The sequence below is a fragment of the Leguminivora glycinivorella genome, chromosome 5 (genome assembly GCF_023078275.1).
Source record: "Leguminivora glycinivorella isolate SPB_JAAS2020 chromosome 5, LegGlyc_1.1, whole genome shotgun sequence".
NCBI lineage: Eukaryota > Metazoa > Arthropoda > Insecta > Lepidoptera > Tortricidae > Leguminivora > Leguminivora glycinivorella.
In genome coordinates, this window is record NC_062975.1 from 2,152,059 (window position 1) to 2,172,282 (window position 20,224).

At 38.5% G+C, this 20,224-nt stretch overlaps 3 protein-coding genes across 4 annotated transcripts; 1 reads left to right on the forward strand and 2 right to left on the reverse strand.

The window, feature by feature from the left end:
* Window positions 1–27: 27 nt before the first annotated feature.
* LOC125226312 (novel acetylcholine receptor chaperone) lies at window positions 28–9,738 on the reverse strand. Its single transcript, XM_048130250.1, has 4 exons — window positions 9,395–9,738; window positions 7,164–7,302; window positions 3,212–3,356; window positions 28–888 (listed from the first exon to the last, which is right to left on the reverse strand). Exons 1-4 carry the CDS (start codon window positions 9,503–9,505, stop codon window positions 813–815), a joined length of 471 nt encoding a protein of 156 aa, XP_047986207.1. The 5' UTR covers window positions 9,506–9,738; the 3' UTR covers window positions 28–812.
* A 1,115-nt stretch (window positions 9,739–10,853) lies between these two features.
* On the reverse strand, window positions 10,854–12,128 carry LOC125226647 (NADH-cytochrome b5 reductase-like). The gene has a single exon (XM_048130692.1). The coding sequence runs from the start codon at window positions 11,765–11,767 to the stop codon at window positions 10,883–10,885; it is 885 nt and encodes a 294-aa protein (XP_047986649.1). The 5' UTR covers window positions 11,768–12,128; the 3' UTR covers window positions 10,854–10,882.
* Window positions 12,129–14,103: 1,975 nt separating this feature from the next.
* On the forward strand, window positions 14,104–16,312 carry LOC125226648 (high mobility group protein HMG-I/HMG-Y-like). 2 transcript variants are annotated; one of them, XM_048130693.1, is made up of 4 exons: window positions 14,104–14,234; window positions 14,948–15,054; window positions 15,136–15,294; window positions 15,396–16,312. In XM_048130693.1, exons 2-4 carry the CDS (start codon window positions 14,983–14,985, stop codon window positions 15,519–15,521), a joined length of 357 nt encoding a protein of 118 aa, XP_047986650.1. In that variant the 5' UTR covers window positions 14,104–14,234; window positions 14,948–14,982; the 3' UTR covers window positions 15,522–16,312. The 2 variants fall into 2 exon arrangements, with proteins under 2 accessions (XP_047986650.1, XP_047986651.1); XM_048130694.1 differs by lacking the exon at window positions 14,104–14,234 and adding an exon at window positions 14,521–14,539.
* Window positions 16,313–20,224: the final 3,912 nt, after the last annotated feature.

A 20,224-nucleotide genomic window follows, 5' to 3' on the forward strand; every position in this document is an offset into this window, starting at 1 on the left:
TGAGTGCATACAAATGAAACTAAATACTTCTCCTTTCCATTTATTCAAACAATCACACTCCAACGACGCACATCACACAAATAAATAATACAATTATCTAATTTTATCAAAATTGCAATGAATATTAAACAGTTTGTCATCTCCAGTCAATGTGAAGTTTCTAATGGGTAACGATCATGTTACGAATGAATATACCTAAAATGTTACATATCATAATAATTTATTTATTGATACCTACACGAACATACGTGTTCTCTTAATTCGTCACGATGGTAACAAAATTAATTTAATACATAGCTAACCTTCAAGACTCCCTTTGAGCAAATCAGACACCACAACATGTAAGGGTGCGTCAACCAAAGATAAATCTTTGTGCATTAGTTGGCTAAACCTACCAATAATAATATACAGTGGCAGTTACCGTAGTCCCTAAATTACAAACAAACATACTCGCACATACAAAATGAACCTAGTGCTTAGGTATCGCTTAAATTAATATCACTTTTAGGTACAAATAGCTCCCTTCGGGTGTCGGAGCACGAGTTAATATTGTGATCTGAAGATGGGGCCCGAATTCTTAAAACCTACCTACTACTAGTAGGTTTTAGTTCGGCTGTTGTCAAACTTAACTAAAACAACGGCGAGTGACTAGAGTAAATCACAGAAAAGTGACGAAAAGTCGTTACGACTGGATTTTCCAACATTTTACAATAACGTTAAATTAATACATATGCAAAATGCATTAAAAATACCAATTTAAACCACTCACGGTACTGAAATTTGTAAGCAATTCAAAGAAAGAATGGATTGAGTTAGTCTCTTTTGAGTCCGTTGCCGTTCTGTGTGGCTGCGGTCTTCTCTAGCTCCTCGCGGCGGCTGATCTGGTACCTGGGAATGAATATTTTCAGTTTAGTGATGACATTACTGCGCACCAAGAAAGTAATGCGACACACAAAACACGGGCTACCTACTCGTAATATAACCTACGCCAGACCGTGGAAAGTTTTCAAATTCCAGAAAAAGATGAACTTCACAGAAGGTTACGGAGTTCAGACATTTATTCTCGCCGGTCGGTTCCTAAATTTTCAAATTCGAAATGTAAATTTGACAGTTTAGGAAAATTTCCGACGATTCTTCAATATCTCTATAAGACTCGGAGATTCTGATAATCCAAACGCCATCATCACGAATTCGAAATGGCCTCAAACCAAAGAACTCGTTTCATCTCCAAATAAATAAAATATGTTCGGATTGTGCTAGAACGTTCAGGGGCCCGTTTCTCGAAAGGTACAAGCCTTGTATTACAAGTGCGTGAACTGTCAAATGGGTTGTCATGGAAACACGAAGCTAGAAGTTACAATTTACAAGTGGTAGTCACTGTCTAATATGACAAGTTGAAAAGAGACTTCCGCTTGTAACTTGTAACTTTTAGTTTTGAGAAATGGGCCCGAGTGGCCCGTTTCTCGAAAGGTACAAGCCTTGTATTACAAGTGTGTTTCCATGACAACCCATACGATTTGACAGTTCGCGCACTTGTAATACAAGTGCTTGTACCTTTCGAGAAACGGGCAACAGATCTCCCTGCCACGGTGATGTATTACGTATACAAAAGCCGTTACAGATAACGAGCATAGTTGGAATCGTAATCGACTGGAACTTGTATTATTTGTGCGACATGCGTTCGTCATCTTGGCTTCTTGGCGTGCTGCCAGCCCTATGTGCGGCGTCTGATACCGCTAATTTTATTTCGTAATCCATGTTTACATCGCATAAAGATTGGTCAAGGTACGGAGAATTACTCTATATGCATTGTTGGAGAGAACTGACCTTCCTTGAACCCTATTGCAACGACTAAGGAGTTAGACCTTAACCCTTAAATGCATGACCTTGACAGAAATTTATTCAAATTTGAATTTTGACATGTCAATGGAGTCAAAAATAGACGATGCATATATACATCACTAAGTTAAGTTGTTGCAATGGCCAGTCAAGAATTGTTGACCGTTAATGTTTGTACCATGAGTACGGTACCTAATGAATACGATAATGAAACTCTTTGAGGTTAGCTTTTACAACAGTAGTTTCAAGTATGCAAATTCACGCTTGGTCGTTTGATGTGCGGGAAATTTATACAGGAATATAAAGTTTGTTATGCATTTTTAGCTGGAATGGCGCGTAGGCGGATCTAAAATGAGAATCCGTTTTTTACTGCACACGTGTCAGACTAGTATGACGATAATAAAAGACAAAATTATCTCAATATATTTAATGAAGTTTAGGTCCGGGATATAAAAAATAGGTAGCAATAGAGATTTTGTTATATTTAAAGATATGAAACGCTCTTCATTGCTTACATTATTTCAGTTTATATTTAACTTTGCAGAACGCAAATATTTCATTCCAATGTATTAAAAAGATCAATCATATTCAATTTAAGTCGACATTTTTATGAGAGAGCAGCATACGAGTAATAGCGCTAGTTAATAACTGAGCTTTCCGCTACTTTTAGCTATAAGCACTCCAAGCCCATTATGATCCCGCCTACAATAGTACTTAAATACTCGTAAAGCAGATTTCGTGGCCTTCGGGAAGCTTAACTACTTTTATATTACCGCCAACTTCCGCCTACCTGACTATGGGTAATTTACTTTTTCAGTTTATTGACAGCAAAATTTAACTAGTCCCATTAGGCCCACTTGCACCAACCACTTAACTCAGGGTTAGTGGACTGTCAAATTCCATATAAAATGGGATTAACCCTCCATTTTCGTTGGTGCAAGTGGCCCTTTAGGCATGCCAGCTGAAAGGGTTTCCTTTAAGACACAAACAAGGTGCCAAGTTAAAACTGTGAAAGAACTCGACAGCTTTAACGAATTCGGTCTTTCGACGGTCCTTGTCTTTTGAACCTTGCCTTAAACTAGGTCCCCACCATCGCGAGCACGCAGCCAGACCGTCAGTGTTGTTAGAAATTGGTTACTAGCAGTCACTCACCAGACAACAAGCCGTACCCTCACCGTGAAATCTCTTTCACAAGAGCGCAGCTGTCGAACGGGTCTCCCACCATCAGTGCTGGTGGATGTGGGTCACTCACCAGACGACGAGCCGTCCGCTCAGCATGAAGAAGAACACAAAAGCGGGCGCGCAGCGGTCGAACGGGTCTCCCACCATCTCGTGCGAGTACCACCAGTGTTGGTGGATGTGGGTCACTCACCAGACGACGAGCCGCCCGCTCAGCATGAAGAAGAACACCAACGCCGGCGCGCAGCGGTCGAACGGGTCTCCCACCATCACGTGCGAGTACGCTGCTAGCACCATCAGCGCCACCAGCCCGATGTTCGCTGCGTTCTTTATCTTATCTGTAACATGGGAATTCTTGGTCAGTCTACATTTACAAACACAGGTTACATTGGTAGAGTATTTTGCACAGGAAACACGTGCTAAGTCATAATGTGACTTCACAGCCACATACCTCATATCTACAATTTGTAAATCCTTAAATTTGCTAAATACACCATTAATTACTTGACTGGCTGCTAGAAAAATACTATAGAAATAGACTGTGTAGGACAAATAGAGCGTGCTACTTTCAATCCGGAGGTCGCGGGTTCGAGCCGGGGCTCGCACCAATGAGTTTTTCTGTGAACTTATGTGCGAAATGACATTTGATATTTGCCAGTCGCTTTTCGGTGAAGGAAAACATCGTGAGGAAACCGGACTAATTCCAATAAAGCCTAATAGTTACTAGAGCTCCTGGTCGTGACCGTGTTTCGTGTACCTACCCGTAGCCGAATCTCCGTTGCCGTGTTACTCGGCAACGGAGATCCGCTCCGTTTGCTCCGTGTGATTCGGCTACGTGTAATTAAGATACGTAGCTACGTGTACACGGAGATACGTATCTTATTTATACGTAGATCGGATCCAGTCGTGACCGTGACGTTTAGTTAAGTGTAGATTTTATGCGTGTCACTAAGACCCCCGAATGTAATGCAAGGGGCGAGTTTTTAATTTCAGTTTCCATATTTTTGCATTTTAAATAAAGTTTTAAGAGTGATCAAAAATAATAAGATGCAAATATTATCATCATCATCATCATCATATCAGCCGAAAGACGTCCACTGCTGGACATAGGCCTCCCCAAAGATTGCCACAATGACCTGTCCTGCGCCACCCGCATCCAGCGGACTCCTGCGACCTTCACCAGGTCATCAGTCCACCTTGTTGGGGGCCTACCCACGCTTCGCCTTCCGGTACGCGGTCGCCACTCGAGAACCTTTCCGCCCCAACGGCCATCGGTTCTACGTGCAAATATTATTTTGGAGGCAAAAATAATAGACCAGTACAAATTGTAAAAGATGTGTATCAAAAGAATTCGCGTATAATCAACATATAAAAAAATAGGTAAAATTCTAATTTTCATTCACATGACACAGACTATAATTAATCAACTTTTTTTTAAATAATCTAACATGTACAGTTAGCGTCTTATAGTTGGTAGTATCCGAAGTAGTCAAATAGTTTGTTATTTTTGCTTTCACTTAACTTCACAAACAATAGGAACACATGGTACTTAATAACAGGTAAATCCCAAAGCCTTGAAGGTAATTATTATCAATGGCCCGCAAACTATTGTTTGTTATCTTTATCTGCACGTGCAACTATTTCTTAGTATTTTCACCGACGAAAGACGGTTGTCCAGCCAGTAATAATATTTATGAACAGTGTATATTATTATTTCACTTAAAATACTTTTAAATTGTTGCATTGGTCTACCTGTAGCATTTCTTACTAGGGAGTAAATATTAATTAGAGATATTAATATATTTATTTGGATGGACTTTCATATTCATCGACATCCCCAAGTAGGTACCTAGTACCTACCTGAGGTGCGATTTTTGATTCTCATCGGGTGGCTTATTTCGTACTAAATAGTCATCGGCTGCATACAAAACAAGGCACCGGTGAGATTCAAAAATCCCACCAATACCACCTCTGGTTTTTTTTGTACAAACTCATAATGTCTGGTTATCAGAGAACAGAATAATACCAATATGTAATTACTTAAAAAAACATCTGGAATCAAATCAATGCAAAGACCACGAGTATAACACATAATGCGAAGGGTCCGTTCGACACTTACAAGCTCTCTTTCAACAACCGAGCGGAGCGGAGCCGAAGCCGAGATTCGCGGGAACGTAGCCGAATCCAGAAACGGATACGTATCTTTGACGTGACCGTGTAGTACGGGATCTTAGCACCGCCGGTACTAAGGCTACGTAGCTACGGTTCCGCGTGTAACACGTATATCACAAGCCCTAATAGTTACCCTTTGGGTTGTAAGGTCAGATGGCAGTCGCTTTCGTAAAACTAGTGCCTATGCCAAATCTTGGGATTAGTTGTCACAGCGGACCCCAGGCTTCTATGAGCCGCAGCAAATGCCGGGATAACGCAAGGAGGATGATGATGAGACTGTAGGACCATATTCTAAGTGTAACCACAGAATATATAATAGTACAAGTACAGAAGGCCCACTGCTTTGATGTTCACGAAATGCCGCCTTTTAAATGCCTACAAAATCCTAACAAAGAAACGAGCCGCACGTGCGCAGCGTCGGACGATAGGGTTGCCTATGGATTAAAACTAATTAATTCTCAGATAAAATGTTATACTATTATATTCCAGTCTTGGGTACTTTCTGGGTATATATACAGTATTTATATATTTTTGTGTAAGTCCCAACATCACAAGCCTTATTGAACTTTTCTGTGGGACTTAATCAATAGTAAATCTGTGTAAGATTGTCCTATTTTAATCATGATGTCTATTTAACTAAGCATTATTAGCCATTCACACGTGGACATCGCATATAAAACTTAAAAAAAAACTCGCGACGTAAAGTAACAATAGAAAGTGTGAACGTGCGTTCTATGAAAACGCGCGCCACCCCTGATTAGGCCGCGAACTCGCGGCCGCCAGCATGTACTTGTAGCGCGGCGATAGAAACGCGGAGTGAGCCGCCCCTGGTGTAACCGCGCATTTACTGTATGCAGACTTTAGAACCTACTCACCGTCTTCTATGGAGTGTAGGTCTGGGTATATCGTAGTGGTAGCTGATTTTATTTTAAACACACGTCACAACAGAAAGAAACTGCGGAAACTTCATCATCGCCTCCTAGATTTGCGGCTCTTGTCTGTCCGCACTCCGCAGCTATCCAGTAGATTTGGAACTAATTTTAAAATAGTGACCTAATGGTAAGATTCTTTTTCGTACTAGAAACTAACAAAAATGTTTAAGAAAATTGAAAACTCATTTGCATTTTATTATCAGGTAGGTGTACCATTACGTTATATTCGAAATAGAAAGACGCGTTATTAATCATTTCCATTATGTCTATTAACTCGAAAGAATGACCTATATGCGTCGAGATTCGAGATCAGAGAGATAACTACCACGCCCACAGAACTAAATCTAAACACGCCTGTGCTAAAGTGTTCTACCATGTACGACTAAAGTGTTGTGCAGAACAAAACTGTTCTTTTCTAATACATTTTGCTGCAATCCCGAGTGCATGCGAGACTCTTATCTTATGATATGTACAAGACGTTATACACGTCTCTTAAATTCACCCTACCTATTGTCATAAAAAAAAACAACTGTCATTTAGACCCTTGAACAACTCTTATCTTAAGTGCTGTTTGAGACAAAAATCTAAACTGGTGATCGTGATTATAAGTTTGACGTGTCTATCTGTCTGTGGCGTCGTAGCTCCCGGACGGATGAACCTATTTAGATTTAATTAGGTATTTTAGTTTAAAAGCTGAATTAGTTGTTCTTAGTCATGTTTGATGGAAATTGGTCCACTATACATACATACATACAATCACGCCTGTGTCCCATGAAGGGTTAGGCAGAGCACATGAAACTACTCAAGTTTCAGTGCCACTCTTGGCAAATAAGGGGTTGAAAGAAAACGAAACTGTGACATTGCAGTGACAGGTTGCCAGCCTCTCGCCTACGCCACAATTTACCCCATATCCCAGTCGCCTTCTACGACACCCACGGGAAGAAAGGGGGTGGTGAAATTTTTAACCCATCACCACACGGGCCCACTATGTCGGGGCTTTTTTCAATATTAAAATTTTGTTAAAGTATGAGAGTGACTTACGTCCAGGAAATAATGCCATGGTGAGCCCGAAGAGTATCTCGAGCGCGCCCACGGCTCGCCTGTACCATTTCGACGGCAGCTTGAAGTCCAGCGTCTCTGTGAGTGGGAACACCTTGGCATATCTAACGTACTCCTTCCTCTGAAACAATGGAAACATTGACTCGAGTGTGGCTCCATGCTGATCCATATTATGTGTCATAGATATCGAAACGTAAAATAGGGTTTAGGTATTTTTAGGAATGGCTAAATGCACTAAGTACTCTAGGTAGTTCATCTCCAAAGGTTAACGCGATATAGACAGTATAAGTAGGTACGCGAGGCGCAATGCAGTATCCTTATTGCAACATTTGCAACTGTCCAACTCGATCAGAGATTTTACTTTACAAAAAGATTTTACAAAAACACAAGCTAATTTATTGTCAACAAATTGCAATCCGGAGAATGCATTCAGATTCATTTGCCCGCTCGCGTTAAATTTCAGAATTGCGGATAGCTGCATACAACCTTCCACCCCCCATTTTAGAGAAGTGGGGGGTTAGAAAGAAACAAAAGGTAGCCTGTCACTCCATCCCTTCAACTATCTCCACTTAAATAATCACGTCAATTCGTGCTCCGTTTTGCTGTGAAAGACGGACAAACAAATAGACACACACTTTCCCATTTATAATATTACTATGGATGTCATACGAACTAGCTGTTATATCCGATTTTCTGCCTAATTTTCCGGACCGTTCGTACTTCAAGAAAAAAAAGACCGACACGGCGACGCACTTCCATCGCCTCTGATGTTGCAGGTGCATGGGCGGCAGTGATCGGTTACCATCAGGCGATCCGTCTACTCGTTTTCCTCCATTAGAAACAATATGATCACTTCCTTACGAACAGTACAAAATATTCGCTCGGCATTTGAAAGAACGGGCTTATCTTTACGTTTGAAATGTGAGTGTAAGCATCTAGTCATGTCACGCTCAGCGCGGGTAGGTACATTAACATTTTTGTTGGCTTTAAATAATAGAATGATGACGGCAGCATTTAGTTATGTTCTGTGTTTGTTGCGTTATATGTTGTTGTGTTACGTCAAGACCAACTCGTCATCATACGGATTAGATATTGTAGAATTTATAATACACTTTAGATTTTACAGACTCCTGATTTCCGTAAAAAGATTCATTCGTCTTAGTCATTGATCTTGTAAGCTACAGCTATGTACATACTATTATATTATCCATTAGGAAGGAATAAATAGATACACTTGCTTAAATATTTAAAATCCTGAAAAAAGCGCTAGTGAATTTACCCATGAGTGTAGTTACAACTTAATTGCGGTGGGTGATTAATAATACCTACTTACGAATGGAAAACAATAGGTAAATAAAGCAGCAACGGCAAACTTCTGGTATAAGACCTCTATTCCTCAAAATTCAAAAGGTAGGTGCTTAATTACAAGATTACAACTCAATTTTAACATTTGGTCCTTCGACCCGGATTTTATCATAGTAAATACTAATATAATAATTTAAGAGACCCCGACACAAATCACAATTAAATAGTAATTTGTTTGGAGTCGTTTAAAAAAAAACATTTGATTATGTCTTTCGCTTATAAAATAATTTCATGATTTGTATGTCTATCCCGCTGTTACTTTTACAGGTTGCATATCTCAACCGATTCTAGACTTAGGTATTTACTAATAAGACTTAACATGCAAGAAAAAGCACGTGTACATCGCGTCAGTCATTGCAGTACAGAAACACGTAACCGGACTGTGCTTGACCTTGCGTCGAGGAATGATGTAAACCCAAAATAAAACTAATACAGTTTCTACCACTACGTCACTCACATATATAATAATATACTCTGCAATTGTACAAAGATATGCGTAACCATGCACTTCGTCCGTCGGTGCTGTAAATAACGCATCGGTCGCATCGGATAGAATGTCCCTCCCGTTAATCACGTCCCATTAATTGTGAACACTTGGCATCGCATCGAGATTTAAGGGTTGCAAATAAGGAACATTGTTACGCTGTATTAATTTGGCTATGATTAATTTTATAGATTGAATTTGGGAACGGTGTCGGCACTCATTGTCGCAACCCGCCGCCGGCCGACCTGCGGGAATTAGGCGGCAGGCCAAATACCGAAATAGCATTTCTCATCGCTCAGTAACAAAATCAATGCACCGACCAACCTACATATTAATGTTTATTACTAGAAAATAATGCACTCACCAAGTCCTTGTGTAGTTCCTTCGAAATAAAAGGCGTCAACTTTGTGATTCCGACAAATATAAAAAACACTCCTAAAAGGATTGATAAACTCTTTAACACGATTGAGCCCATTTTTCAAACTATATCAACTTATCAGCGGTGATATAAAATGTCTCAATCCATTTAATATAATTATCCGTTAGCTATTGGTGCTGTTTCATTTCGTGAGACACATTGTATATGATTTTATTTTGAATAATTTATGCGATTTCATATCATACTTTCTTTATAAAAATACGACAAATTGGTATTCTAAATGATTATGGACTAAAGAGTGCCAGAGGAGTACACACGCTTCGCGCCGGCGCGAAAAAATCCATATCTGGCCTGTCAGTGTTGCCAGCAGTGAAAAGTGCGATGTATGGTAGAAATAGTGAAAAATATTTGAAAACCATTACGCTCTGCGCACACGGATGCAACAGTTGCACGGCGACATTTTTTGTCTCTGTCGTGCGTCCAAGGAGTGACGACAGAGACAAAAAATGTCGCCGTGCAACTGTTGCATCCGTGTGCGCGGGCCCTTACATGTGCAATATCTAGATATTACAGAAAAGTTATCATAGTTACATTCTAGCTACATAGAAAAAACTATGTAATTATTCATTGTAAGAGACGTTACAAAGATAAAATCTAAATATAACCAAATTTTCATACTCATTAGTAGGATTTATAATAACAGCTTGGCAAAAAAAAAATGTACAAATTAAAAAGTGGCAAAATCATAGGAAAATAGGATCGTCTCGTCTTCTCACACATATTGAATTGAAAGGGACTACACAACAATGTTGCCACTTTTTCTCAGATTGTAGGTAGTGTATTAGTGTTGCTAGTTATTTTTTAATTTTCTTTATTTTTTAACTGGTAAGTAGTGTTTGGCAGACTATCATCTTATATTCAAATATTTGAGTCACTGGAACTGGACACTTAAGCTAGGAACACACTACGCGGACGTCCGTCGTAAATCGACCGCGGACGGGAATCTGGACAATGGAAATACACATAACCGTGCAAACTATCGGTCGACGGACGCGGACGTGGCCTTGAGCGCATGGACGTCCGATCGAAATCTGGCTCGCTGGATCTTTTGTTCCGTGCACACTGATAGGTCGCGGTCGCGGTCGTTTTACGACGGACGTCCGCGTAGTGTGTTCCGAGCTTTATTACAATGCAATGTGGTATGGGAAATGCGAATAAAATCAATCATGCTGACAAGGTGATAAAATAGAAATATATTTGGGGTTCACACCTTCCCTACATGTAAAGTTAGGATTTTTTTTTTGGGTAGGCTGACATTGCATTATTTTTGGAAATCATTGCTAATATTAAAATAGTGTCCCCCTCCCCCGACCCTCTAACCTTTTACCGAAATGAATAAATCTGAAAGTTTATTATATTGTAGGTACTGCAAATAAAACACTGATTGTAGGTATTTTTTTTAATATCAACTTATTAAAATGATATAATATTTTCACAAGAAACATAATTTGCTTCAGTTATAAGGCTTTTAAAAATATTTATAAATGAAGTTGATCCACAAAGCAAAAATTGGTCATTACTTGAAAATGGTTCTAACAATTTTAAATCTGTAAACTCCAGTTTCCTATTATGGATTGGTTCCTGATACTTTGGTGTACAATTTGATTTATTTACAAAAATATTATATTGAAAATTCCAATATGATTTGAAGGAGTATAATTCATTTCTTAAAATAATTGTTTCTGGTGAAGAACAACAGAAAAATAACACTATTTTAGTATAATCATCTTCATTGCTTAAAACATCTTGTATGATAGAATAGAACGGAGCTATACCTGTCCCTTGAGCAATCATAATTAACTTTTCAAACTTGTTAGGTACCAAATTAAAAGATCCATAAGGCCCTCTCCACAAAGATTCTTGCCCTGGTGTCATATTACATAAATAACTTGATACACATCCATTCTCATATTTCTTCACAATTACCACAAAGTCATAGTCTTCATTCTCAATACAATATTTAATAGGTGTATACGCTCTACTACACACTTCACCTCCTGCATTATATTTCACTAAAAAATGATCACCAGGTTTCCAACTAAGCTTTTTCCCGATTACAGATTCCGTCGTTTTGAATGCAAGGATCTTATGAAATGAACACAGTTCCAAATTTTTCACTAGTGTAAAATTTGTATATTCTAATTGTGATATGGCATTATCTTCTAGCACTCCTGGCGATTCCCCGTTCTTAAGATAGGCTTCGTACAATTTTAGCTGTTTTTCGTAGACATCAAACACGCACGGATTGCATCCACTGTTACAGCAATCTTCTTTGCTTGGTTCAATTGGCTGTCTCATGATTTTACCTTAAGAGAAATCCCTTGACAATATTATGGTTTATAATAATTATGATAAAAGATACTTATGGTAGTTATGGTCGAACTTTGTGATACACTTCTGATGAGCTTAAAGAGGAATTATTCAATGAATAATTAGTTATCTGTAACTTAATAAGTTTCTGTTTAATCTTAAATTGCATTATATTGAATAAGTATTGCACTCAAAATATGAAAATTAATCAACTAAACGATGTCCTAAAACCTAATTTTGGATAAATTCTAACTAATATCTAAATGTCAAAATGCATTGTCAGCTGTCGGTCGTGAGCTGTCAAAGAGACAAATGGCAATGTGCACGCACAGAATTATAATTAAACCAGAATGAGTTGTTAGCCCAAAAAGTGTGTCCACATGAGAGGTTAAAGTTGGGGCTGGTGTCCCTCTCGCACTTATTACCACTATCAAAATCATTTGAATGACGTCATCACTGTCATCATTTGGGGATACCAGTCAATATTCAAAGTTACTACCAAATCTACTAATACCCAATTAAAGGTTTTTAATAATTGCGCAATTTTTTGGTTTTATGGCTTCATAATAATGACTTACCAATTCGTTACAAGGTATTAATACCCTTGCCTCAATATAATACGAAAATAATTTAAGAAGTTTATAAACTTAGTTATCATACAGGTAAAAATACTACTACTATAGTAATTTTTTAACACTGGTCACACGTGCGAGAGGGACACCAGCCCCAACTTTGACCCTCTCATGTGGACACACTTGTGCTAGTCTGTCAAGAACGCCTTTATGCGCAGGTGATAAGGTTCAATTTAGTATGGCAAAAAAAGTGTGAGCTCAGTCCCTATTGTAGATCGATGTGTGCACGTCATTAAGCTAGGAACATACTACGCGGACGTCCGTCGTAAATCGACCGCGACCGCGACCCATCAGTGTGCACGGAACAAAACATCCAGCGAGCCAGATTTCGATCGGACGTCCATGCGCTCAAGGCCACATCCACGTCCGTTGACCGATAGTTTGCACGGTTACGTGTATATCCATTGTCCAGATCCCCGTCCGCGGTCGATTTACGACGGACGTCCGCGTAGTATGTTCCTAGCTTAAATCGACCGCGGACGGGAATCTGGACAATGAAATTACACATAACCGTGCAAACTATTGGTCGACGGACGCGGACGTGGCCTTGAGCGCACGGACGTCCGATCGAAATCTGGCTCTCTGGATGTTTTGTTCCGTGCACACTGATAGGTCGCGGTCGCGGTCGTTTTACGACGGACGTCCGCGTAGTATGTTCCTAGCTTTTACGACGGACGTCCGCGTAGTATGTTCCTAGCTTTAAGCTAGGAACACACTACGCGGACGTCCGTCGTAAATCGACCGCGGACGGGAATCTGGACAATGGAAATACACATAACCGTGCAAACTATCGGTCGACGGACGCGGACGTGGCCTTGAGCGCACGGACGTCCGATCGAAATCTGGCTCTCTGGATGTTTTGTTCCGTGCACACTGATAGGTCGCGGTCGCGGTCGTTTTACGACGGACGTCCGCGTAGTATGTTCCTAGCTTCAGTAAATACTATGGGAAAATTCGCAACTTCGTACTGCTCTAACTCCTAAATAAGTAGGTTTTTCAAGCAACTTCATTCTATAAAAGATGCTTATTATAATGCAATCTTTCATGTTTTTTAAATTACAAACACTCAAAAATAATAAATGAAAATTTTTAACAAAAATTTTCTAAGTCCTAAAATCGGGCCCCTTTTGCTTATACCCCAACCATCCATACACAAACCACTTGCTCTTGCTTGGTGGCCTTGAGAACGGGACAATGACGTCATCTTTTTCGTGCATGCAGCCCGTAGCGTAGTACAGCAATTCCCGTCAACTTTGTACAAAAATTAAGGGAAAAGTTAAATTTGTTTTTATTAATTCCTATTTTGTTACCAAGATTTTGTGGATGAATTGAGATTTTATTAAGTTTTATTTCGTCATTAAGGTTCTCTAGTATCTATATTTTCTAAATTATAACAATTATCCTGTATATATCTTACGAAAGTCGAATTATATTACTAAATGTTGATAACAAAATAGGATCAATTAAAATTTGCTGACGTGGCATTGTACAAAGTTGACGGGAATTGCTGAGTAACGAGTTATTAGACGTTATCACGTCAAAAATACTAATATGATTACTTCTTTGTTCCTGTTCTATTAGTTCCTTAAGGATCTAATAAGTCAAATCTCAGTACATTTTAGTATTTACTTAAAGCTAACCTATATGAACGCAACAAAGTGCGTTATTTTGAATTCGTTTGCCTTCGCAAACAAGCTAACTTTTTTTAGCTTTTCGCACTTGAACATTGGCGCCCTCTGCACAGACGCCAGAATAAACGCTGCCGCCGGTTCCCGGTTCGTTCGCCGCCCGCCATTGCGATAACGCTCGCAGTAAACAACTGTGTAAGTAATTTTATTCGCGCTTTTTTCTTGTGATTTATTATTCTATTTAATTTATTATGTAATTTTTAGTTTAATATCCACGGAAAATTATTCTGTGCTTCTTGAGTCCACCAGTAAAAATCATTTAGTTATTTCAATCCAAGCGGACTCCATTATATGAAGATGTAATGGCTTCGTACGCTTGGTATCGTTGAAATTTTGTTTTCGTGTTTTACCTCGCAAGATTCCCGTATTATTCCGGTTTTGTGGTAAAATTAAAGAAATATTGGCATTTTACATTTTGTTATAAAATATTTGCCGCCCAAGTAAGTAAATAAGCTCGAAATGGTGTTGGCGTCGTCTCGAGTTTTCTGACCTGTAACTGAATATTGACTTTTTAGTCTTTTGTTTTCTCTAAACTGAGTTAAGTTAAACTACAGTTATTGTCAAAATTAGTCTTATTTTATAATACATTTTAATTGATGTGCGTTCAATGTTTGTTACATACGTTTATCTTTGAGAATAATTTTTAATCAATATTCCTCTATGTATTGTGTAGTGTTAGCAAGGCATTCACGAAATGGAGCCTACTGTCCCGCTCAATATGTTTAATGAAAGAGTTTTTTTTTATTTGGAACAAAATATGTGCAAAATTTTGTGTATATTTTTTTATGAAGGAATTCTATCATTTAAAAATTACATTTAGTTTAAATAATTGTCTTTTTTTGTTATAGATTTACCTGTAAGGGTGTAATTTATTTTACTCAAAATGTCTGATGATGGTTCAACTGCTGTGGAGAAGAAGGGCCGTGGCAGACCTAAAGCCAATGGAACACAAGCTGTAAGTTTCATTCATATCAGGCTAAAATAAAATGTTAAGTAACTATTCTTAGGGTGATTATGATTGTCTATTTTCTTTCAGGATGCCAAAGCAGATGCAAGAAAAAGAGGTAGACCAGCAGCGGCTCCAAAAGCTAAGGAGTCAGCTAAGTCCTCTGATGATGAGCAAGCACCAGTAGCGAAACGAGGGCGCGGCAGACCCAAGGGATCCAAGAAAAAGGCGGCAGCTCCTAAAGCAAAGGTACACAAAATTTTTGTTAGAAAAATGATTTACAATTTTGCTAATAGAATAAAATATGAATTAAGTGTTAAAAATATTATTAAATGCAATGTTGTATGCAGGGTGGCAGCGGAGAAGGCCGAGGGCGAGGTCGGCCGCGCAAGGACGCGCCGCCGCCGCGAAAGGACGCGGCCTCCACCGAGGAGGAGCAAGATGATGAAGAAGAGGATGAGGGCTCCGACCAGTAAATACTTTGGATTCTTGACACTACTACACTACACTCGTTCTTAGTGTAATTTGTTCTTCAATATAAGGCGTAATGTGTCTGTCGAGATTTGTTCATTGTGTTGTAGATGGTTGACCCACTGCAAATTTCTGCTAACATATAGGGATATCTCGACGGCATTGAACTCTTGGAGTCCTGTCATACCCAGAGTTTAGTCATGTCAGAAAAAAAAACATGTTATGTTTACATTGTATGATAAAAATCCCCAAAATGTTTTTGTAACATTGAAATTCTCCGACATTAATTTAGTTGAAAGAAATAAAATTCTATTCTAACATGGGTAAGGTTTGGGATCAGGACTCTCCCTAGAAACGTACAACTTTAAGATATAATTTGTAAGATCCTTTTTGTAGATTTATTGTAATAGGTATTGCGTAATCTGATTTATAATAAGAAAATTGAAATCATATGACTTTGTAGATTAATTCATTTGACTTCAGAGTCAAGTATTATTTTCTATAATAAATATTTTCATTTTGATTTATTTTTATTTTTACCCTGATTTATTGTACACCATGAAATAGTTATTTGATGGAATATTTTTGGAATAATAATATTTGTGGTATTTTTGTCCCTATTACACGAAGTTAGAGTATCATGTAAGTAGTGGTATGAGTAGAGCTGTTTTGTATTGTCTTTTATTTTGTATTCGGAGCAGACTGAAAAACAAGTTTTAGTCATTTATTGAGTGTATGTGCGTGAATGTACAATTTTAGAACAAAATATAAATAAATCTATGAAACCCCTTGTGCATTTATATATTTTATTGCTAGTTTTTCATCGAATTAGTATATCGAGGGCGGGTTACTGGTGAAACCCGATAAATCGAGATAATTTGTTTTTGAAATAACATTGTGGAACTTGTACATAGTTCGAATTTCAAAAACAAATACCAATAATTTAATTGCTGTTAAATCATTTATGAACGTGTAATAATATTAATAAAATGTCTATGTCCAGTTTATAAATAAAACTAGCAAGAAGATTGCTTAGTTGAAATTTGGGTTATAAACTATGCTACTGTGTTTCTGGAAAAAATATTTGAAGGAAGGAAGGTTTGAAGTTTTGCTTCTACTTAGGTATAAAAACTCTGTCAACCAAGTCTGTCAGTAAATAAGAACAAAGAAAACTATATGCATCCTTTTCTTTAGGGTGCTAGAGAAAAAGATACTTATATTAGAATTATTAAACTAGATTGTGGAATCACATTTTTTGCCATACTAAATTGAACCTTATCACTGAGACAGAAAGGTGATCGTATCAGACATGCGCGGATCCAGGGGGGAGGGGGTCATGGGGGTCATGGCCCCCCCCTGGAGCCTAGGTTGACCATACAAATAGACCACGTGACCCCCCTCTGGGGCCTGGGCCTTTACCACGTGACCCCCCCCTGGGCACGAAGCTGGATCCGCGCTTGGTATCAGACTAGCGAAAACGGTCCACAAGAGGGCATTGTTTGGGCTCAAGTACCCACCACCACCCTGGCCGGAAATCGCAACTTATGACGTCATACAAACAAAATTAGCAGACTACGTTCCAATTAACAACTATGTTGGGAAAATTTTGGAATATTTAATGTAAGATAATCTTAAATACTTCATAATACGTTAGAAATGAATAATACTATTACCTAGTAAAATATTTAATCCTATGTTTCTTACCTACATTATCTATAATGTAATTTGATTTAAACCCACTTCCAAAACGAAGTGGAATACACCTGACACTCTACAGGTAAGGAATTGCAATTCGTTATCAACATCAACCATTTTCACTGATTATGTTGGTACTACGAAGTTAATACCAAACGCTCAGCCTGGCAAAAAGGAACTGGCCTGGTAGCAAAAGCAATCAAAAACTGACGATACTAAAGTCAGCCCACGACAAGTTTGCAACGATTTTTTTGATAGCTCTGCCTCTGTAAGAGTTAATTAAACGTCATTATTTCATCGAAGTTTGACGTTAAAAATAACAGTTGTACCGGTGAGGCTGTCAATATAAAATGGTTGACTTTACGATGATGTCACTTTTTAAGTTCTATTCTTTTTTGCCAGGTTATAAATAAATAAAATAAAAAACCGGCCAAGAGCGTATCGGGCCACGCTCAGTGTAGGGTTCCATATTTTTCTCAAAAACTACTCAGCCCATCAGGTTCAAAATAATTTGCCTAGATTTATAAAGTTCTACTTTTGTGATTTTTTTTTATATTTTTAACCGCCGCCTCAAATCTCTCAAAAGAAGGTAGTTCTCTATTCGTCTGTATTTTTTTTACGTTTGTTCCTCGATATCTCCGTCGTTACTGGACCGATTTTGAAATTTTTTTTTATTGAATGTACATGCATACAGATTGGTACCATTTTTCTCAGAACCCAGTTCTGATGATGGGATCCTGGAGAAATCGAGGGAACTCCTCAAATCTGAAAGGCATACATATGGCGATTTTTGCGTTTTTAAAGGAACAGCATGCATTTATGTACGAAACAGTGACATTTGGTGCAGTGGAACTGCTGATGATGGTCAGAACGGAACTCCTCAAATCTGAACGGCACGCTTATAGTGACTTTGGTATTTTTATAAGAACAGCATGCACTTACGTCCAGAACAGTGACATTTGGTGCAGTGGAACTCCTGATGATGGTCAGAACCGAACTCCTCAAATCTGAACGGCACGCTTATAGTGACTATGGTATTTTTATAAGAACAGCATGCACTTCTGTCCAGAACAGTGACATTTGGTGCAATGTAACTGCTGATGATGGTCAGAACCGAACTCCTCAAATCTGAACAGCACACTTATAGTGACTTTAGTATTTTTATAAGAACAGCATGCACTTACGTCCAGAACAGTGACATTTGGTGCAGTGGAACTCCTGATGATGGTCAGAACGGAACTCCTCAAATCTGAACGCCACGCTTATAGTGACTTTGGTATTTTTATAAGAACAGCATGCACTTACGTCCAGAAAAGTGACATTTGGTGCAGTGGAACTGCAGATGATGGTCAGAACCGAACTCCTCAAATCTGAATGGCACACTTATAGTGACTTTGGTATTTTTATAAAAACAGCATGGATTTCAGAACAGTAACATTTATTTTGCATACTAGCTTTTACCCGCGGCTTCGCCCGCGTAATAAAAGTACTTCATTAAGATTTTCATTTGGATCCGTAGGGACCGTAGGTTTCTCTGTAGATATATTTATCTGCGATTATTTCGATTGCACATAATACTTTTGCTTGCAATGATTGTAGAAATATTACACATCATCCACAGCGTAGGTAATTCTATATACGCTGGGGAAACCTTTATAAACATCCCACATAGCCCGTATTTCGACACTGTGATCGGTGGGTAAAAAGTACTTTTTTCTATTATCCCTTACAATTTTTTACATTTTGCTTATACTTATCGCAAACGTAATCTTCAAGCAAGCAAACAACGATCGTCTTAGAGCACATTGATTGTAAGAGACCGCCGACCGATTATCCGTATCCCTCTAACGATACCCATATTATCCGTATCCGTATCGCTATCGCTATCGCTAAAGCTATCCCTATCGCTATCCCTATCGCTATCCCTATCGCTTTCCCTATCGCTATCCCTATCGCTATCCCTATCCCTTATCAATGATGATTGAATGATGTTTAATGATATAACACTTTAAGTTCTCGCGCTTTGTACACATATTTAAAGTCACATACAGGTCGAACGCGATTAATTAACATTATTTTTACCTTTTTTCCCAACTTTTCGGCCAGGTTGCACTGGCCGTGGTCGCGGAAGACTGACGTCCCAGCAAAATGTCACCGGAGATGTAAACAACACAAAACTACCCGATATTAATTTATATAAATGTTCGGGGTAGACAAATAAATATAATCTACCCGCTTTTAGTTAATGTTTATTTCCCACCATGTTTATTTTAAAGGTAAAAATAATGTTAATTAATCGCGTTCGACCTGTATGTGACTTTAAATATATGTTTAATGATTTCTTATCAAGTGCTAAAATATAAAGTTTCATGGTTTTATCATTTAAAATTAAGAAATCCCATACAAACTTTCAACCTCTTTTTCAACCCCTTCATCCCTTTTTTTCGAAATAAAAAGTAGCCTATGTTCTGTCTCAGGGTCTAAAGATTGTCTGTTCCAAATTTCATCAAAATCGGTTGCGTGGTTTAAGCGGGAAAGCGTAACAGACAGACAGACAGAGTTACTTTCGCATTTATAATATTAGTATGGATTGACTTTTCAAGTCAAATTTTGTCAAGCTTCTATTTCTTATAATCGGATTCATGAGGAATTGAGGAAACTCCTCAAATCCCGGTATACGTATATTGATTTTTGTTGCCATCAAATAATTAAAGCATTAAAAGCAGTTTAAAAAAATACCTACACATTTCTACATAATCCAACATTCGCAAGTAGCTTTCACCAGAACTCCAAAGGTTTTTTTCTCTTAAAACTTATTGACTACTTCTAACCTAACCTAACCCACTTTTCTCACAAAAGTTTGTTTCCGTGAGGGTCAAAGTTCTAATCTAATCTAACCCACTTATCTCACAAAAGTTTGTTTCTCTGAGAGTCGCAGTTCTAACCTGGATCCCACTGGCCCGGGAAAGACAAGTGGGTATGTCCGACTCCCATGGACTCCCTTGGGGTGTTC